A 14,630-nucleotide genomic window follows, 5' to 3' on the forward strand; every position below is an offset into this window, starting at 1 on the left:
ATGTGAATTAACATGATTTTTCCTTCTGGGCGTCACGTTTTCTTTTCTTCTTCCCAGTAACCACCTCTCTATCAGTGCCCAAGTCCCCCTCTTACATTATCCCCTTTCCTTTGAAGACTGCGCCCCCTTCTGGCCATAGCTAGGAACAGCCCTTCCGGCTCTGGTCCTTTCTTCTATTCATTATCCAAATCTACTCCCGCCTCAAAGGTGGGGGTGGGGGAGGTGCTTTAAGATTTTTTTTCTTTTCCCCAAATGGATAGATGTTTTTGTATTACATTTAACTTCAGAAGTAGAACTATTTCATCCTCATTTGTTCCCCTGGGCAATCTTTTGTTGTAAGTAGGAATATGCTTGAAAAAAAATGTGGATGAAAATAACTTGGGTGTCATGTCTGTTCAGCCTCATTGATGCTGCTCACAGAGATGTGGACGTGTTGCTACTGCTTTCTAACTCTGCCTACTACGTGGCCTAGTAAGTTGTCGTTGATTTAAAGCTTTTATTTTGCTTTTTGGGCAAATAATTTGATTTTGAAAATTCTTAACATTTTTTTTTTTTTTATTTTCATGGCTGTGAAATTTCATTGAGCTCTTTAAATCATCATGTATGAAAATTTGAGTTACTTATCACTGTTTAAGATTAGTATTACTTGGTGCTCATCAAAACCTGGGCACTACGCACATTTTTTAAAAAATCATGGAGGCCATGTATCATGGCTTGTTCTACTGTATTTTTCCATTGTTAGACACTCCTTGCAGCTTTTTGCCACTGAATGATGCAGCTCTGCAGATGCACGGCTTGTGTGTGCGCATGCGCACGTCAGTGTCTCCATGGTTACAAGAATATGATTATGCGACTTTCAGTGTCTCCATGGTTACAGGCATATGATTATGCGACTTTCAGTGTCTCCTTGGTTACAAGCATATGATCAATTATGTGACTTTGGTGGTTAGCGCCATCTCAAAAAGACTATTAACCGTGTCACTCCCGAAGCTGGAGTGCCTGTTTCTGGAGCTGCCCAGGATACAGGTTTAACGTGGATTTCCTACATAAATGTTCCCCTTACTTTCAGGCTTGGTTTGGGCGGCCATTTTCCTGTCATTTTTCAAGCCTTTTATCACAGCTCATGACCCCTTTCTCCCTTGATTCAGGTGTCAGACCCATTATTCCTTATTAGTATCTCTTAACTAAGGTATTCCAGTAAGTGCATATTGCTTTCATTTTAATTAGGTTTGTTTTCATTTTCATTTTGTTTATAAAACAAATTATTTTTTGCCTTGTAATTGATTTCCTTTTTGAATGTAAAATTCTCCATTTGTTAAACTACAGATGTTACCTTTTTGTTTTTTTAAAGAAAAAAAAGGGGGAGGGGTCTTCTATTAGGTAGCCCTGGCTGTCCTGGACCTTGATATGTAGAGCAAGCAGGCTGGTCTGGAACTCACAAAGATCCACCAGCTTCTGCCTCCTGAGTGCTGGGCTGTTACTCTTTGTTCTAGAATGCATGCTGGGAAGATTTTAACTGCATGTGGTAGCTTGTTACATTGTACCTCAGCTTTGGAGTCAAGGCCAACTAGACATTTATTTATCCTCTTTCCTCCCTTTTCCTAGTTATGATGATGAAGTTGATAAAGTAAACCAGTATCAACGGCTGAGCCTAGAAGATCTGGAAAAAATAGAAATAGGTAAATGCAAACACATTAACTCACTCACTCTAAGCCCTCTGTGGTGGTGGACTTCCCTTTTCTTCTTTAGAGACTAGTGATGGGTATGGCTGCTTTCATCTTGTGCCTTGTAAAGATAATTCCAGTGACCAAAAAGCTTAAGCAATTTCTACTGAAAAAGTGTACTCACAGCCTCATAAAATCATGTTTGTGACAGAGCAGAGGACCTACAGGGGTGCTTTGTCATGACTGGAAGACATGTATGTGCATGAAATGTAATGATGAAATCCATGCTATAAAAACATTTAAAGGGGGGGGGGGGTTGAAAGATGGCTCAGAGGTTAAGAGCACTGGCTCCTTTTCCAGAGGTCCTGAGTTCAATTGTCAGAAATCACATGGTGGGTCACAGCCATCTATAAGGAGTTCTGGTGCCCTCTACTGGCCTGCAGGCATACACGCAGGCAGAACACTGCATACGTAATAAATAATTAATAAATAAATAAAAACAAACAAATAAATAAAAACAAAGACATTTTTACACTGGGTGGTGGTAACACACACCTTTAACCCCAGCACTTGGGAGGCAGAGGCAGGCGGATCTCTGAGTTTGAGGCCAGCCTGGTCTACAGAGTGAGTTCTAGGACAGCCAGAGCTACACAGAGAAACCCTGTCTCGAAAACAAAAACAAAACCAACCCATTTTTACAAGCTGTCATAAATTTATACCTTACTTAGATTATGAAAAGAAATATGCTCACAAACTGACATATATGTGTGTTTGAAGTAAAGGAAGAGAATGTTGTGTGAAAAACGTTAAACATACTCGTTTGTGTTAGGTCCTGAACCCACTCTCTTTGGCAAACCCAAGTTCTCCTGCATGCGACTGCACTACAGGCGTAAGGAAGCGAGCGGTTACTTCCACACACTGAGAGCTGTGATGCGCAGTCCGGAAGAAGACGGCAAAGGTAAAAAAGAGGAGAGGGGCGGTTGTTCAGAGCTAAATTTAGTAACAGCTTTGTGTCTGTTCCAAGTCCATTGCTTGGGACACTGGGTAGAAGACCTGACCTCTTGGGATTCAGATCCCTGGTCTGTTGGAGTGGCTGGAGTGTTTGGTCCTGAAGGAGGTCATATGGGTCCTGTGGCTTTTCTCACTTACTCTTAGTGGCAGCAGACATGGACCAGTCCTTGCTCGTGGGTGCTGTCTCCATACCTCACAGTGATTAGACCCCTGTGAGCTCTAACTTTAATTGCTGTTCATTTAGCACTTTTGTTCTTGACTTAAAATCATCATTTAGAACATTTTGAATTAGTAGGACGGAGGGTAGTGAACAAGAAAGTTTTCTGTGAGTTGTAGGCAATAAAACTAGTATTTAAATCTGTGGCCATAAGTTAAATTCAAGCTGGGGTTATATTCTTGTGTTTGGTGATTAGTAAGGGCTGTGTTTGGATTTCAGATACTCTCCAGTGCATTGCAGAGATGCTGCAGATCACCAAGCAAGCCTTGGGGCTGGATGTTCCCATAGTTGAGAAGAAGCTTGAGAGGTCAGTGTCAAGAGAAGATATCATTTAGAGCCAGACACAGCAATGTACACCTGAAATCCCACCGTCTGCAAGGGGAAGAGTTCAAGGCCAGAGTGGGGACAGAGCCTGTCTTAAAACAGGAAAACTCCAAAGTAGAAAACCAGCCGAATAACAGCAAAGTACCTCACACACTGTCTAAATGCACCAATGTATCACTGCTCCTAAGTAATACAATTTAAAACCCGATTGAGTGCTGGCATTCTAGACCTATGCCACCAGACCCAGCTTATACTGTGCTGGAGACTGAATGCATGGTTTCATGCATGCTAGGGAAGTCTGCCAACTGAGCTGGTTTTGGTGAGACGGGATCTAGTTTCATTCTTGATCTTGCCTTAGCCCTAGAGTGCAGGGACTGGAGTGCACACCACGGCCAGCAGTGGTAATAAGGTTAGCCCGCTGTTGACTGTAGATTCTATCACTCACCCCGGAACCCTGAGGATGATACTTCAGTCATGGTCCTTCCCTTTTATTACCTGTTAGATGAGATCATGAAATGTCAGAAGGGCCGCAGACTGAATGGTGATGTGCTTAGAGAAACACCTGGCACATAGCTTTAATATGCAACTGGTAACAAGTTTGGTTGCTGCTTTTTATCTGTTCATGCTTAGTTGATCTCCTTAGAAGGGTCTAGAATGCACTCTGAAGGCTTCCCTTTGCTTGCCTCTCCCTTAACCCTACAACACCTTAGAGACCTTATCCTCAGTCTAAGGAATTCTTAACTGACCCAGGTTTTTATTTCTTCAAGTGACATGGTGCTTACATTGTATTTCAATATCTGGATGTGTTTAATGCAAATACTAGCCTTTCCATGATTACTTGGCTAAGTAGTACATGGAAAAATTGATGAAACATGGCTCCCAGGACCTAGAGAAAGTGCTGTCTCCTGTGACCACTAGTGATGATGCTCTTTTAGCTCTTGAAAGTGACCAGAGGGCACATACAAATGTCATTAGTATACAGAGGAAAGACAGTATGTTTTAAAAATCAATTCCCGCCAACAGGTTATTTCAGATTTATAGTATGTGGACTCTCCTTGTGAGCACTGGTCAGCCCTGTTCTGTTGGTTAGCAGAGCTGTTCCTGTCCACTCTCAATTGTGACAGCTCTTCTGGTTCCTCTTCCTCAGTGCTTCTGTGGTAGGTGACCCTGCATGACCTGAGCACTGACATGCACAGAGACATCTGATGACAGATAAGAGAACACACATTAAGTATATAAATATCCCATATCTTTAAAAAAAAATGGCCTGGAGCATGTAGACAACTTGGAGTTCCTGCAGGTCCCCACTACAGCCAGCAAGTGCTCTGCTGGAGTCCTAGACCTGTATCTGTGGTTACAGCACTTCTCAGAGTGACAGCCTCAGGTCACAGGAGGCCCTGGCCTTTGCAGTGTGACTGGTCCCAGTTCAGTTATGCTGTAATCACACTACTGCACACTGACCATTTTAAAGACCCGGTGCAAAAAGGAACAAGATAGGAGTCTCTGTCTGTCTGTTGAGGTGTAGTATTTAGTGTGTAGTAAAACTGTAATCCCACCTGTTTTAATGTAGCATGTAATGTAGTTACATTCTTATCTTTCTATTGGATGGTGTGTTTTAGTGTCAACTCCAGTTATTTGGACTTATCAGTTAGCAGTGCTCTGCTTCCAAGAAATCCGGGCTACTTACAAAGCATTTCTACTGATACTAGTTGGTGTGGGTACTTTGGATTCTATGAGGTATTAACTTTTTTTTTTCTCTTCTGACTTATAGGAAAAGCAGTAAGCCTCACGAAGACATCATTGGTATCAGATCTCAAAACCAAGGATCTCTGGCCCAGGGGAAAAGTTTTTTAATGAGCAAATTTTCATCTCTAAATCAAAAAGTAAAACAGACCAAATCCAATGTGAACATTGGCAACCTACGCAAATTAGGAAACTTTACCAAGCCTGAAATGAAAGTTAACTTTCTAAAACCAAACTTAAAAGTCAATCTTTGGAAATCGGACAGTAGTCTTGAGACCATGGAAAACTCGGGAGTGATGGATAATAAGGTCCAAGGGGAGTCTGACGGGGACGTGTCTTCAGATAACGATTCGTACCATTCTGATGAATTCCTTACCAATTCCAAGTCTGAGGAAGACAGACAGCCAGCCAATTCTTTAGAGAGTGTAGGCCCAATAGATTATATTCTTCCAAGCTGTGGTATTATTGCTTCAGCACCTCGAGTAGGCAGTCGATCCCAGTCTGCCAGCAGCACGGATATTAGCATTCATGCTCCCTCAGAGGCTGCTGTTGGTCACAGAAGTGGGCTTGGAAAAGGCCAGGAGTCTCCCTTGAAGAAAAGTCCTTCTGCCGACAACATACGCATACCGACTGGCTTTGCCAAGCCGGTGGATGTTTACTGCCACAGATTTGTAAAGGATGCACAGAACAAAATGACTGAGCTCTCAGAAACCAGGTCTGTGTCTCAGAATAGTGAGGAAGGAAATCAGAAGACTAACAATGTTTCTAATGAAGAAAATCAGTCAGAATCAATGGGACAGACACCTTCTCGGCCATCCCAGTTAAATGTCTCTTGTTCTTTGACAGGCCCACAGTTTTTATCAGTTGAACCAGCCAATTCAGTGGTATCTCAGAAGAGCCCCAGCTCTGGGTCCAGCCTGCTGGAACTGGAGGCAGGGCTTTGTGTGACTCCTTCTCCAGAGAGCAGCAGCAGAGCGGTCTCTCCCTTTGCAAAGATCCGTAGCTCCATGGTCCAAGTTGCTAGCATTACCCAAGCTGGGCTAACTCATGGGATAAACTTGGCAGTGGCCAAAGTCCAAAAGAGTCCAGCAGAACCTGAAGTGGTTGATGAAATGCAGCAAAATGAACTTAAAAATATGTTTACACAATGCCAGACACGAATAATTCAGATTTAGATTTTAGTCACAATCTTAGTCTTTATTTAAAAATTCAAAATGAAGTTTTCACTTGTGGGACTTTTCTTTTTTGGGGGGGGGGGGGAGGGTGCTTTTTGAAACAGTTTCTCTGTGTATCCCTGGCTGTCCTGAACTTGCTTTGTAGACCAGGCTGGCCTTGAACTCAGAGATCCACCTGCCTCCTGAGTGCTGGCCCGTCCCCCACCACTGCCTGGCCCTATCAGGCTATTTTAATCTGTACTGAGTTTAGGGATTACAAGTTGTAATTATGTTCATTGGTGATTGTTTTACAAGGAGTCTGAACCTGAGCAAATTTTCAGATGTATGGCCTACAAGCGATCATCGTAGACTGTAGGCCAGAGTACCAAATACACAGCAGAGCGCTTTGTTGATCTCACTCGGGAAGGTTCAGGAAAGAACCAAGCTAGTGTTTGGAGGGAGAAGGGGAGATAGTCTGTGAGGCAGAGGCAGTGTGGATGGATACACCCATTTAAAGAATTAGCCTTTTTCTGCTAGTCTATCAGGCTCATTCCGTACACTGCCTCTGTAAGGGAAATTATATACTTAGATTTTAGTGACATTTACTAGTGTGTGGAAGTATCTAAATTAAAAAAAAAACCAAAAGTAGTCTTACCAACTTAAGCATTCCTGTGAAGTTGAGAATTAGCAATGGTGAAACAGTGTCTTTCATTTGATTCCCAATTTCTCCCATATTTTTTCCTCCCAAATTCCTGAACAAGCACAGGCTTGCCTGTCATAAAGTACATACATCTGCTCAAGGAAGAGATCATGTATACTGATTGACTCTAGGAATCTCTAGAAGAAATGTCAAGTTTTAACTCAAGGGAGACATTTATCATCTCTTGTAGGTTCAGGAACTATGGGAAACATAGCTAAAGTACAGGTTAGTACTGGTTTTATACAGTAAGGGACCACCAAGAACACTGGCCTTCTCTACATCCTCTGCATCCCAGGGTAAGAAAGCTGTATGGCACATTCCACCAAGTATCAATGTCTCTGGGGCCCTTAGAGTCTTCCTCTGGGGAAGTGACTCTCAGTTAAACATTATGTCTGTTGTAACTCTGATAAGCATTCTGCTTTTGTTATTTATTAGAAGTGTCAAGTCTTGTGACTATTAAAGTACTACTGTAATTCAAAGCATTAATGTGTATGAGAATTCCTTGTATAACATCTAATAGTAGTCTGGTTTTCAATCAAAGAATTTGTAATGGCAAGTTTGCTACAACAACACTTGTTTTCAACTTTTCCGTTAATGTGTTCGTATTTAAAAAGTGAGAACTGTATTTTAAATCACAAACATTAAAAACTGGATGCCGCAGTCTGTTCTTTCCCATCTTTTCCTCCAGGCTCTTCAGAGTAGTTAAGTGCTCAACAGCTGAGATAACACACGTGTGGGAAGATAACAGGCGTGTGAGTTTCTACAGAAGTGGCCCACAAAGAGATCTGACAATAGAAATGAACAGGATAGTTATTTCCTAAGAGGCACAGGGACGCCTGGTCAGGGAGGGCTACGGCTTGCCTTGATGCAGAGCTACGAACGTGAACATCCACTGTGCGGGCAAGGGAGGGATGTGCCTCAAAAGGCTGAAGGTTCCAGTCTCTTTTAGTTTGACTTGGGTAGATGACATTCTGTGCTTCTAATTCATGAAAAAAGGCCCACGGTACTGGTGATTTGGAAGTTTTATTTACTAGACAAGGTTACTCAAGGGAACTTTTCCGTAAGATCAAGCAAAATTATGACTTCTCTTTGGCAAATTATAGTTTACATTGGTACTGCTGGACAAGATAAACTAAAACTTTGTTCTAGGAAAAAATGCATTTTCAAAAATCTATGTGAACATTTTATTTTCAAAGGTTGAAGGAAGATCTACCAGTTATAAAAATGAAAACCAGTTAGAATTCTAATATGAACATTATTTACATTAGCTTATAAAAATAGATTTGAGGTTAGGAAAAGAAGGCTGAACAACTAGTAGTTTGTACTTCCTTTCATTAGGCTAACTCCTTGATTTATCAAGGCTGACCCTGTTTCCTTGGTTAACAATGTCAATGTAAGCCTCTTTAATAGGAAAAAGATAAGGGATCACTGAATTCATCTGTTTCCAAATGAATCCATCTTCATGTACATCACAAATGGCTTAAAAGCAATGTTTTAACCTTTCTGAAGATTATTGTTGCCACAATCACTGTTATACTATATTAATTTGCAAATTATAAGTAATAACTTGCTTATTTGAAAATATACATCTCAAAATGAATAGATCTGAGGAAAACCTACCTATAACTGTATGGGGCTTTACTGCACTAGCAAATGATGTTATCCATCTAACACACTTGGAAACTATCTGATAAACTTATATTAAAAGCTCAAAATGCAGTACAATCATCAAATCAGCTAAATGACCAAAAGTTCCCACCCTCCACAGGCTGTGGTTTAGTACTTCTCTAGCATGAGGGGCCAGGGTTCAATACACAGCACCATAGAAAGATTCTAACCCCCCTCAAAGTTTACAATTTAAATCTACTTTTTCACGTTTGGACAAGGTTCTGTGTGGCAGCATTCCCTTCAGAGTCCATTAAAATGATAGTTCCCAAATACAGGGTATGAGAAAAGCTAAGGACAATGGAGTGACCTTCACAAAGCTGCATTTATTCCATCAAAAGAGTCTCTTGTCAGAGTGTCCTTGTATGAAAACAAATGGGTGATCACAGTGATTTTTCTTTCAAATGACTTGGCAAAATCAATTGGCAACTCTACCCCAGAAATCTTTGGAGGTACACTAGTCTATGAAATCCAAAAGTTGGGAACTCCTGCCGTGGAAAAGCCTAATTCTGCAGGCTGTTAGTAGCTGGTAAGTGAGAAAGAGTTTCTGTGGCCAGATATGTGGAAAATGACACTAGAGAGTTCACATGAGTCAGTGGCAAGTCCATCCCCTAGACATACTCAGACCAGACCAAAATGAGCATACAGCTCTTCCAGTAACTCCTCAGGTGAAGCTGGCACTTCAAGAGTCTGGCCCAAGATGCAGCCATGGCTAAGGAAATGGTGTATGATCAGCAACATTATCATTATCAAACCTTTAATATCAAATACATCTTTGTACATCATAACTATTATAAAACAAACTCCAAAATTCCATAAAACCAGTAAGGTAAAAGCCCTTACAGAGAATCATATAAACTTTAGACGTCATCAGGCTTGATTTCAGGAAGTCATTGTTTTTGGATACAAATTATTTATAAAACAATATAGTATAAACGAGTCTGAATTGTACAACACGGAGGGTATAGACGGCCCATTCTCTTCTAAAGTTCATTCCCATTCACACACTTGTGCTGCTGAAGCCTGTGTTTTCTGGAAGACTCCAGCTGCTTTGCTCTTAGCCACCGTTCTCTTGACAGTGTTGTCTGACCAGCACTCAGAGACAGAAACCTGGTTTGAAATTTAAAAATTACCCAGAGTTAGGAAGATTAGCTTAATGTCTGAAGAACTAGGAAAGCTTTGAAAGCCCATCAGGAGACAAGCTCATATGGTTGCTACACATGAGCAAAGCTGAGTATGACCTTGCAAAGAAATGCCCGAAGAGACAGAATTAGAGGGTGGTTCTCAAAAGCTTAGAAAACAAGCCTGTTCTGCTGAGATCACTGGTAAATGTGTACCCCTCAATACTTTTTTTAATTGGGTATTTTATAATTATTATTATTTTTAATATCCCAACCGCAGTTTCCTCCCAGCCTCTTCCCATCACTTCCCCTTCTTACCCCCCCCCCCACTCCTCCTTTGCCAGTCAGGAAAGGGCAGGCCTCCCATGGATATCAACCAAACATGGCATTTCAAGGTGCAGTGAGACTAAGCATCTCCCTTGTATTAAACCTTACAAGGCAACCCAGTATGAGGAAAAGGGTCACAAAAGTTGGCAAAAGAATCAGCAGCAGCCCCTGCATGCACTGTCAAGAGTCCCACAAGAAGATCAAGCTACACATCTGTAACATGTATGCAGTGGGCCTAGGTCAGTTCCCTGGCTGTCAGGTCAGTCTCTGTGAGCTCCTGTGAGCCCAGGTTAGTTGGTTCTGTGGGTTTTCTTGTGGTGTCCTTGAGCCCTCTGCTCCTACAGTCTTTCCTCCCCATCTTCTATAGCATTCCCAGAGCTCCACCTAGTGGGTTTTCTTTTGATTTGACTTTTTCATGTCTGCATGTGTTTGTGGGAAGCCCAAGGCTGACATCAGGACTCTTCCTCCATTACTCCTGCCTTATTCCTTGAGGAAAGGTCTCTTAATTGAACCCAGGGCTGGGTGGTATAACTAGACTAGTCAGTTTGCTCATGGCCACGAATACCCAGATTTCAGGTGGGATCTGAACTTTGGTCCTTAGGCAAAAGCTTTAGCCATCTGCTCAACCCTAAAAGGTGTCTTTGAAAGAAAAGTTCCTTTGTTTTTAGAATTCTGCCTCAGATACTGTTGAATAAAACAGAACTGCACACACTTTTAATCCCAGAGGTAGGCAGATCTCTGTGATCCAGCATGGTCTACAAAGTGAGTTCCAGAACAGCCAGAGCTGTTTCACAGAGAAACAAAAAGAAAAAGAAAAGGGAATTACGGATGAGCGCTACTTACCGAGCCACCACGAGCAACTGGTGGAGATCATCAGCTGTGATACTCTGAGGGTCATTTTTACGCATTTCCACAAAATCATCTTCAACTGCCTTTATCAAAAGAGTAATATATTTGTAAAAGTATTCCTTCAAAAATTGCATTTCAAACTATTTCCCTATTTTTGTAAAAAAAACGAATCTAGTCCTTGACTGAAGTAAAAATAAATTTAACCCCATTACAAAATGCAGCATAGAAAACATTCTACATGCAGCTCAGTCCCGTTTGAGAATGCCAAATAAGCACAGAAGCCAGCATCTTCTGGAGTGTGATGGCACTGAACAGGAAGAGACCCCAGAGAAGACGGCACAGCAAGAGTTGCCATAGTGCACACCTGTAATACCAATATTCAGGAAGGACAGAGGGACAAGGACCGTAGGTTACAGGCCTGCCTGGGACCATTATAGCAGAAGACAATGGCTGGGGTCAGCTCCAGCAACTCTGGAAACTTCCAGTAACATGGGGATCAATTATGCAAGAAAACAAGTGGCTCTTGGTAAGAATGTTGAATTCTGTAACAATTCAAATTATTTTGTTTTCACTCCACACCCCTACCTCAGGTGTTGTCCTTGAAAACCAACAGCCTGGCAGCCACTGGAACAGCAGAATAGGCAGGGCTGACGTTCCTTTAATGTACCATTCACAAAGAACTGCTACTCAGATCTGCAAGGCTGTCTTTACTCAATCAAACTTGAAGCCCATTATAAATGTTCTACTATTATTACCATTAATAGCTTGCTGTGCTTGCTATATAAATTAAGCTCTGGAAAGGGTTATATACATGCACCATTATGTGCCCCTCCATAGTACATGCAAAATCTGGTATTGGCCAGTTCCAAGCACCTACTGGGGCTCTTGAGCATGCATCACTCTTGGATAAGCGGGGACTACTGTTATAAAGGGGGATATGTACACAATGCCTCACCAAGCAGAGACTATCAATAAGAAGAAAACAATGTTTAAAAAGAAGCAAATAGGAAATCCTATACATAAAAAATAAGGTAACTAACAGCAATAACAAATTGCTAGGTATAGAAGATTTGAGCAGGCACAAAAATTAAGCAACCAACTTCAAGACAGGTAAACCAAGAAAATATGGGAAAATGACCAGAACTCCACAAAGACCTGAGGTTCACCACCAAATACACTGAGTGGGGGACAGGAAGCAGCAGGGGAGCTGAAAGAAACCACGGCCCTCAACCTGAAGAGAGTTAAGACTTCATCAAAATCAAGTGCACACCAAGCTCAGCACACTGCAGTCGGATGGCGCAACAGAAACCCAGGCTTGGAGGTGTGCTCCTTAAGGAGCAACCTCTGCTCACAATTGAAAAGGCAGAGCCTGGGAATGGGGACAGACTGTGGCATGGGGTGAGTGCTTTAATCCAGCCTTAGGAGGCAGGGGCAGGCAGAGCTCTTTTTTTGCTTTTTAAATGGGAGCTCAGTGGCAGGTGCTTAACCCCGAGAAGGCCCAGGGTTTGAAATTCAGCATCATAAATCAACTAATAAATGGAAGGGGGAAAAAAGGACAGTCCCAGATAAAAGCTTGAAGAAGCTGTCATAGAAGACCCACCCTCAGGTGACACGAAGCGTCCTTCAGGTGGGAAGAGGTGCCTTGGTAAAAGGCGACCACACAGGGAAATGCTGGCCAGTGTAAACAGGTATGGCAGTGTCTGCCCATAACCCCATGACACTAAGTCTCAACCACAGATGATTCAGAAAAGCAACAAAATTGCATTTTCTTGCTTAACCTTTCCCCTCTGGTTTGAAAGACAATTGCACAATGTGATAATTATGTGTTATGGGTGTACAACATACAAGGATATATAATCTGTGAAATAACATGAAAGAGGCGATGAGGAGCCGACTGGAAAGGAGCAACTTGTTCTGTATTAATCCCAAGTAGACCAAAGCAACTGCTCATTCCAAGGCTTAAACTAACTTGATGAAGTAGGGGATGGAGACAGAATGTTTGCTGCACTGATATACAAAGGAACTGGTTTTGATCCCCAGTGCTGAAATAATTAAACCAACCAAACCAAACCAAAGCCATTCAAATTCATAAAGGCAGGAGGCAGCTGAATAAAAGGACAGAGAATGGGTCCCTTTTAACCAGAAGATGACCATAATAAAGACTAGAGATGGCAAACACCAACTGTTCCTTACAGGTAATGGCAGTAACGTCACATTGAGTGAACCCCAAAACTCAGCACAGGATTTCTGGCTGCAATTAAGGCATACCTTGGTGACTTCATCTGATATGCTGTAATCTAGAAACCTCAAGAGGGTCAGGTAGATGCGGAACTTGCTGAGCACAGAGGGCAGCACGGCCGCCAGAAGACCGTTCATATACTCCTCCATGTTGGGTGGGATCAGCTGGGGCTGTAAGTGAATCTGGCAGTCTGCCTGGAAGAGGAAAATGAACTGATTTCCAAGTTCCTACAATAGCCTACATTTTAGAGGATGCAGCTCTCGACTTGTCAGGGCATATTAAAATCTTAATGTACTCAATGTCTGACTGGGTCATAAAAGACAGGAAACCAGTACAATTTGATCCTCTGTGTGGCTCCAGACAACATCTTCTTTGAGTAAGGCTAGCCTTGAACCCAGCAGAGTAACATCTGAGATGGGTATGGCTCAGCCAGTAAGGAGGCTTGCTGCCAAGCCTGATGTGAGGACCTGAGCTTGAGCCCAAGACCCACATGGTGGATGGAGAGAACCGACTCCTTTCAAGTTATCCTCCAACCTCGGCACACCCACACATGCCACTGCACGCCCACGCATGCCACTGCACGCCCACGCATGCATCACATAACCAGCAGGGGGAAAAAGGGACAAAAAAAGTAAGAACAGCAGGGAATTAGCTTCTCTTTATTTCTAGATATGAGAGGTTCTCCTATCTTGTGATTTTTCTGGTTCTATTAATTTTTACATTGAGGTAAACAGAAATAACAGATTCCTTTGTTAATAACCAGCAGCTACAGTCTCCTTTTTTGTAATGTGCTGATGGAATTCAGAGCCCTAGAAGACAGGTAGGTGCTTTCCCACTGAGCTGTATTCAGGTAGGAAGGAGATTGTCTATGCTACCCAGGAAGGATGTGACTTTACCTTCCAACCTCAGTCTCCTCAGGGTATAGGATCACAGGCATGGACTAATACTCCAAGCTAAGCCACAATTCATAAACAAATGCAACTTACTAAAATCATAAGCAGCGCTGGGCTAAGGAGATGGCTCAGCCTGTAGAGTGCATACCTTTGTGGGGCTGAAGAGACGGTGCAGCAGTTAAGAGCACTGACTACTCCACAGTGGACAGAGTTTGGATCCTAGCACATACACTGGGTGGCTTACAAATGCGTTTAACTTAGGCTCCAAGCCTCCAACCCCCCAGTTCTGGTTTCTGTGGGTATGAATGAGCACAGGCACACACTCACATTGATAAGATAGCACCAGTTGGCACTGAAGAGCTGGCGCCATGGTGAGCCAGCCCTAAATCCAGTTCCTGGGGATCAAATACCCTCTTCTGTCCAACATGGGCACCAGGGCACAAAAATGGTGAGCATAAATACACACACATAAAACAAAATATTAAAAAAGTAAAATGTGTGTTTTGTTTTTTTGTTTGTTTTTTAAGACAAGGTCTCTCTATGTAGTCCTGGCTGTCCTGGAGCTCACTATGTAGGACCAGCTGATCTCCAACTCACAAAGATCTGCCTGCCTCTGCCTCCTGAGTGCTGGGAGAAGTATGCCACACACCTGGCCCCCAAAATAAATCTTCTAAGGGAAAAAGAAAAGAAAAAGAAAAGCACACAGCTTGAGGACAAGCATTA

The 14,630-nt window shown here is 42.4% G+C and overlaps 2 protein-coding genes across 4 annotated transcripts in view; one reads left to right on the forward strand and one right to left on the reverse strand.

Annotated features, from left to right (window-relative positions):
• Inpp5f (inositol polyphosphate-5-phosphatase F) overlaps positions 1 to 6,203 on the forward strand; it is a 95,549-nt gene extending 89,346 nt beyond the window's left edge. For all 3 annotated transcript variants that reach the window (XM_036194738.1, XM_036194749.1, XM_036194757.1), the window contains 5 exons: positions 400 to 471; positions 1,606 to 1,679; positions 2,494 to 2,622; positions 3,112 to 3,199; positions 4,988 to 6,203. In XM_036194738.1, coding sequence (XP_036050631.1) covers positions 400 to 471; positions 1,606 to 1,679; positions 2,494 to 2,622; positions 3,112 to 3,199; positions 4,988 to 6,134 — 1,510 coding nt within the window. In that variant the 3' untranslated portion in view covers positions 6,135 to 6,203. The remainder of the gene's footprint in view (positions 1 to 399; positions 472 to 1,605; positions 1,680 to 2,493; positions 2,623 to 3,111; positions 3,200 to 4,987) is intronic.
• A 1,617-nt stretch (positions 6,204 to 7,820) lies between these two features.
• Positions 7,821 to 14,630, reverse strand: part of LOC118577357 (minichromosome maintenance complex binding protein) — a 38,024-nt gene continuing 31,214 nt past the window's right edge. The window contains exons 14-16 of the mRNA XM_036177526.1: positions 13,044 to 13,208; positions 10,770 to 10,858; positions 7,821 to 9,588 (exon numbers count right to left, since the gene is read on the reverse strand). Coding sequence (XP_036033419.1) covers positions 9,462 to 9,588; positions 10,770 to 10,858; positions 13,044 to 13,208 — 381 coding nt within the window. The 3' untranslated portion in view covers positions 7,821 to 9,461. The remainder of the gene's footprint in view (positions 9,589 to 10,769; positions 10,859 to 13,043; positions 13,209 to 14,630) is intronic.

This window comes from Onychomys torridus, chromosome 1 (genome assembly GCF_903995425.1).
Source record: "Onychomys torridus chromosome 1, mOncTor1.1, whole genome shotgun sequence".
Taxonomy (NCBI): Eukaryota; Metazoa; Chordata; class Mammalia; order Rodentia; family Cricetidae; genus Onychomys; species Onychomys torridus.